Consider the following 5,496-nt stretch of genomic DNA (forward strand, 5'->3'; position numbering starts at 1 on the left):
AAACTCAGCGAATACTTCACACACAGACATGAGAAACATATCTATGGAAAGCTTGAAGTGTCTTTAAAATGAAGTCTTATCTAAAACAAATGTTCTCTGATTAAGTAATCCGTATGAAACCAACACGAGGTCCAGTCTTTCCCGTCTGAGCTCATTGTCTGTAACGTGAACACGCCCACGCGCAGCGCGTGCTATTCATACGGTAATCATCCACGTGAGGCATGCGAGCCTGTAAACGCCCACATCACCTCCGTAAACAAAGAAGCAAGATTCATTTTTAGCATTCAAATATGCACTGTATGTTCATCAATACTGTTTTCAAATGTTATCAGAACCGTTTTCAAGTTATTAAATTTTTTTCTGTCTTTAATGCTCACACAGTTAAACACAGCCAGCATACACATATACCCTACACTCAGCAAGCAATGTTGTATATAAAACACTGTATAGGCACATTTAAAGATACATTTTTCATTGTTAGGCCCCGATCACACCGAACGTGTTGTTTAGGTCTGAAAACGTGAGGCGCACCGCACTGCCTTTTTTTTTGGTGACTTTTAAAAAAAGAGCAGTGCGCAGCATTTTTTTATGTTGCTAGGCAACCACCAAATCAGCTGTCCTGTCAGTCTAATCAAAGGATTATAGCGCGAGCGCTCTAAAATCTTTGGTTTTTGCTGTTAAGTAAACTGTCATATTAACAGAAATCCTAAAAAATACTGCTCCGGGTAACCCGCGACAGACACCAAAAGTTTCTCCTCCAACATAGCAGTCACCGGACTTTCTAAGCAACTTTCGTAAAGTAAAGTAAAGTAAAGTACACTTTTGTCATCACAACGGAAGGCCCGCCTCTCCGTTCATTTGATTGGACAATGGAAAAAACGCGAATGACGTCGGGCGCTTTTTCTGCTCAGAGTTGCTTTTTTTTTCAACTTCAGGCGCTCAGAGCGCTCCTGCAAAAACGCGAGGCGCAGCAGGAGGCGAAAACGCGAGGCGCACAGGGCGCATAAACAGCGTGCAGAAAGCTCACTGCCAACCGAAAACAATAAAAAAAAGGCACCTCTTACTGCAAAAAACGCGTTCTGTGTGATCGGGGCCTTAGGCAGGTTTATACTAAGAATGCTAAGTTTTAGAAATGGATTAAATCTTTAAGTTTACAGGAGAAAATGCTCAGCAATGGTGTTGACTGATGAATTTGCACATGGTTGTTCTTTAAGCACATTTAAAACACCAGATGGACATGTAAACAATGTTAAAGTACAATGTACTTGATTTTCACCACAGGTGATCTTTAAAAACTGATTTGGTTCAGAATTTTTTTTGCTATGCTGGTTGAAAGTCTCTTCACATCCCAATAGCAATCACTAAGTTAAGTGCTCTAAATGTGTTTGTATTAATATCGTCTGTGGAAGGCGTAGGACCATAAAATGTTTGTCCAATCAAATTCCTCGGTCCGAGGGCTACGATAGGCTGTCCTACCTGCCTGTCAACGTATGTATTTGCATACCTCCACGCACCCTGTTCGCTCAGACGTGATCCGTCATCAGTGCATTCCATTGTAGACCGAGCGAGAATGGAAGGTGTTATTATTGTGATATTGTGCGCTTTGTACTGTAATGTTTTCTCACCGGTGAATGAGACATGAGGCAATCTGACAGCGTTGCATTCAACCCTCCACCAACGCCGTCTCTCATCGTGTCGCTGGTTAGCCTCTGGTCTGCCTGTGCGCGGTCATGTGTTTTGGAGGAGGCGTGGCTTTGGAGAGTGATTTGCAGGGAGGGTGAGATCTTATGCTCTCTAAGCTTGCTTACTATTGCTAGCCTCTCCGAAATCGCCTACCCTACATTTAAATATACTAATCTTTTACTATTTTTTCAGCTGAATTTCCAGCAGAAATTGTGATATATAATGTGGCTGAATGAATTCAGCATCACCTTGTTGTGTCGCAGGCATCTCTTTAGCAGCTCTCCTGCCATGTCATATTTTCCCGACTGGATGTAGATGTCAGCCAGGAGCAGCCAGCTCTTTTCAAACTCATCTGCATCAATGATGTTCCAGTTCATCTTGGCGATGCGTTTGAGCTGGTTTCGGGCTCGAGGGGTTTGCTTCAGGATCATGTAGGCAGTGGCCATGGCCAGCAGCGCAGGAACATGATCTTTCTGTACAGAACAAACAAGACTTTCAGGTGTAGTTGAGTAAATGTCGTCGTGAAGCATGAAAGAAGAAGATTCAACAAACTGTAAAGTTTAGTGTAAGTGATACTGAAGTGGAGATTTCTGGAAAAAAAACATGTTGAGAAATGGCTTTTAAAGATATGTATTATAATTGAAATCTAGAGGCACAAATAGATAAAGTATAATATAATAAACACTTAAATGGGTATTTTGGATGTTTTCTTTTTACTAGCCTGAAAAAAAAAATTAAAAATTAAAAGAACAGCATTTATTTGAAATAGACATCATTATAAATGTCTTTACTGTCACTTTTGATCAATTTAATGCATCCTTGCTAAATAAAAATTCTGAATGCTATTCTAAGTTTGTCTTGAAGGTGTGATTCAGGCGTATATAAAAGCAGTGTGCATGTGTGGGTGTGTGTATATTTAACATATCCGTCACGTGATGTCCACACACCTCACTGTTTGCAATCTCAATGAACACGTTGAGGGCTCTTTCCACGTTGGCTTTCTGTTTTGTGGCCAGATAACAGTAGTTCTCCAGGATGCGCAGCTGTACGTGTCCCGCTGGGGTTTGTGGCTTCAGCTCCTTTAAGAGCTTCTCCGCTGTTCTCACGGCCAGCTGCTCCGACTCCTGCTTCTCTGTAGAGTTTCTGAACACAAACAAATGAAATGCATCATTTGTGAAAGTGCATGTGTGCAATAAAATTCACCTTATACAGAATAAAAGACAATAATGGCAGAATTAGTGAAATTAGCTGTTCAGGATGCATCTTGGGAATAGTGTAAAGGGATTAGGACGCACCCCATGTCTCCGTCCAGGTTCTCAAACACCTCTCCTCCTATGGTCTCATTGTCAGGGTTGAGACAAATCTCAATCATGTTGTACACTGCGTTCTGGCCCCAGTCGTTGTCCTTCCTGGCTTTGTTAAAGTGACGTAACCCATCGTTAGGTTCACCAGTGTACCTTTGAGAAGCAGATCAACATTCATGTCCTTACTGCATTCAATTCAGCAATCAAAAGCTATGCATATGCATATGACTAATCACAATAAATTCCAGAGGAAAAAATTCCCAAATGTTTTTGTCAGTAATACTGTGAAATATTATTACAATTTCAAGCAACTGTTTTCTATTTGAATATACTTTTAAACTATTAAAATTATCCTTCAGAAACCATTCTAATATGCTTATTTGTTGCTCAAGAAATATTTATTATTATCAATATTTAAAACAGTTGTACTGCTTAATATTTTTGTGGATACCGTCATACATTTTTTAGGATTCTTTGTTACTTGGAAAGTTTAAAGGAATAGCATTTATTAGAAATATAATGTTTTGTAAATGTCACTTTTGATAAATATAAGGTATGCAAATAAAATATTTTACTTTTCTATGAAGTGTTTAATTTTGGGAGTAAAATTTAAATTAATAAATAATTATATATATATATATATATATATATAAGCTTTTCTTAACTAATAAATCCCCAGGGATTCACAATCCCCAGTTTGGGAAACCCTAGATTACCATCATAAAGTATAACCCTCTATTTCATATTTTATAATCTTACCACAGGTAGAGCCCTTTGCAGTAGTTGTATCCAGGCTCAAACTTGGCCCTCGACGAGTGTTTCTCTGCCATCTCGAGGAACCTTGGAACCTCCTCCAGTTTGCCGGCTCTGCGCAGCAGATCAATGAGGCGGGACAGCGTCGGGTAGTTGTCTAGGGGAAGAGATTAAATGAGTTCATTACAGCTTCCTGGTTTCTTAGGTTTCCCCTGCGTTTCAGACGAGTATCTGGAAGGAAAGCGGAGGGGGCTGCTGCAACAACGGCGTAACCGTTTGAAAGGTCAGGAGATGAACAACACACCTGGTTTCCTCTCCAAGAGCTGCTGGAAGTGAAACACAGCCTGTTCATAGTCCTGCTTCCGGAACATAAGGTCTGCCATCATCTAACAACAAACACAGAGACGATTACCAAATTTCTGCCTAGCAAAGCTATAAGAAAAAAATGGACAATTATAAGCTGTGGGAGAATATGTAAGTTCTAGTGTCAAATTGACTTGAAAGTTTATATGCTTCTGCTAAAAATACATTTCTATGAAGAAAATGAATGAGAATTTTCATTCTAGAACTGTTGCACTCTACACACTCGAGATGTTTTTCCCGCTTCCAGATTCATCTGATTGGTTCATTGCTGTGAGGTTATGAGAGAGGAGTATCTGATTAAGAGAAACTGACCAGTGTAGCCGGCTCGTTGACCGGATCGTTCTTCAGAATGGCACTGCACTGCTGCTGACAGGCCTCGACATCATCCAGAGTAAGATACAGCTGAGCCAGTTCCAACATCACCTGATTAAACACACAAACGCACACATTTACATCCACAGCTGTTCACAGGGGACACTGAAATGTGTGCTGCTTTAGAAAATAATCATTATATTCTGTTTAAAAGTTTCACATGTTTATTTGCATAAATGCTTGCATTTATTAAAAATGATGTTCAATTTATTAACTTAAATAAATCACCAAAAATAAATAAATAAATAAAAAACAGCAAAAAAGTATTCGCTGCAAGGAACATGTCCTTGAGGCTTTCTGGGAAGAAGTCTAGGCTCATACTGCTGACATTAACTGCATAAGAGTGTGCTACCTATTACACTTTACCAGCCACATTCGACTGAATTAATGTTTCTCATGATCTTAAAAATCTTTTAAAAATACTACTTAAAATTCTACTTTTACATTTATGCATTTACCACATGCTTTTAAGTCATTTTGGATAAAAGCATCTGCTAAATGCATAAATGCAAATGCACTTGAATGATTATAATTAGCTTTGTTGACAAATGTAAATTGTGCTTAAGTGTGAATTAAAAAAATAAATAATAGAAAACAAATTATTATTTATATATTATATTATTTATTTATTTTCACTTTAAAGACAATTTAATTTCAAATATTTTAGTATCGAGATACTATTATATTTTTCTTAATATTTTGAATCAGTTTTTATTTTAATTTTAATTTTAGTAATAGTTTTAGTAATTTTGCTGAGTTTTTTTTAATATTATAATATTATTTATACTGTTTTAATGTTAAGTGACACAATTTTATGCTTTTGTGTCCATCTAGTGCCAAATAAAAAGAGAAAATAAAATTAGGTGAACCACCTTTCATTTGTAAAGTGTGTACTTCAATGAAATATCCAACATTAATCCTCACCACATACAGTAGCTATTTGATAAATAAACATATATAAGCTATTTAATAAAATATAATGGATTATATATATATATATATATATATATATATATATATA

The 5,496-nt window shown here is 37.4% G+C and overlaps 1 protein-coding gene across 1 annotated transcript in view; it reads right to left on the reverse strand.

Moving 5' to 3' along the window:
• Nucleotides 1–5,496, reverse strand: part of LOC107677919 (tetratricopeptide repeat protein 21B-like) — a 29,775-nt gene that overhangs the window by 7,149 nt on the left and 17,130 nt on the right. Inside the window, exons 21-26 of the mRNA XM_016472990.1 lie at nucleotides 4,416–4,526; nucleotides 4,045–4,126; nucleotides 3,747–3,897; nucleotides 2,979–3,140; nucleotides 2,631–2,826; nucleotides 1,932–2,156 (exon numbers count right to left, since the gene is read on the reverse strand). Coding sequence (XP_016328476.1) covers nucleotides 1,932–2,156; nucleotides 2,631–2,826; nucleotides 2,979–3,140; nucleotides 3,747–3,897; nucleotides 4,045–4,126; nucleotides 4,416–4,526 — 927 coding nt within the window. The remainder of the gene's footprint in view (nucleotides 1–1,931; nucleotides 2,157–2,630; nucleotides 2,827–2,978; nucleotides 3,141–3,746; nucleotides 3,898–4,044; nucleotides 4,127–4,415; nucleotides 4,527–5,496) is intronic.

This window comes from Sinocyclocheilus anshuiensis, unplaced genomic scaffold (assembly GCF_001515605.1).
Source record: "Sinocyclocheilus anshuiensis isolate Anshui unplaced genomic scaffold, SAMN03320099.WGS_v1.1 scaffold164, whole genome shotgun sequence".
NCBI classification, from domain to species: domain Eukaryota; kingdom Metazoa; phylum Chordata; class Actinopteri; order Cypriniformes; family Cyprinidae; genus Sinocyclocheilus; species Sinocyclocheilus anshuiensis.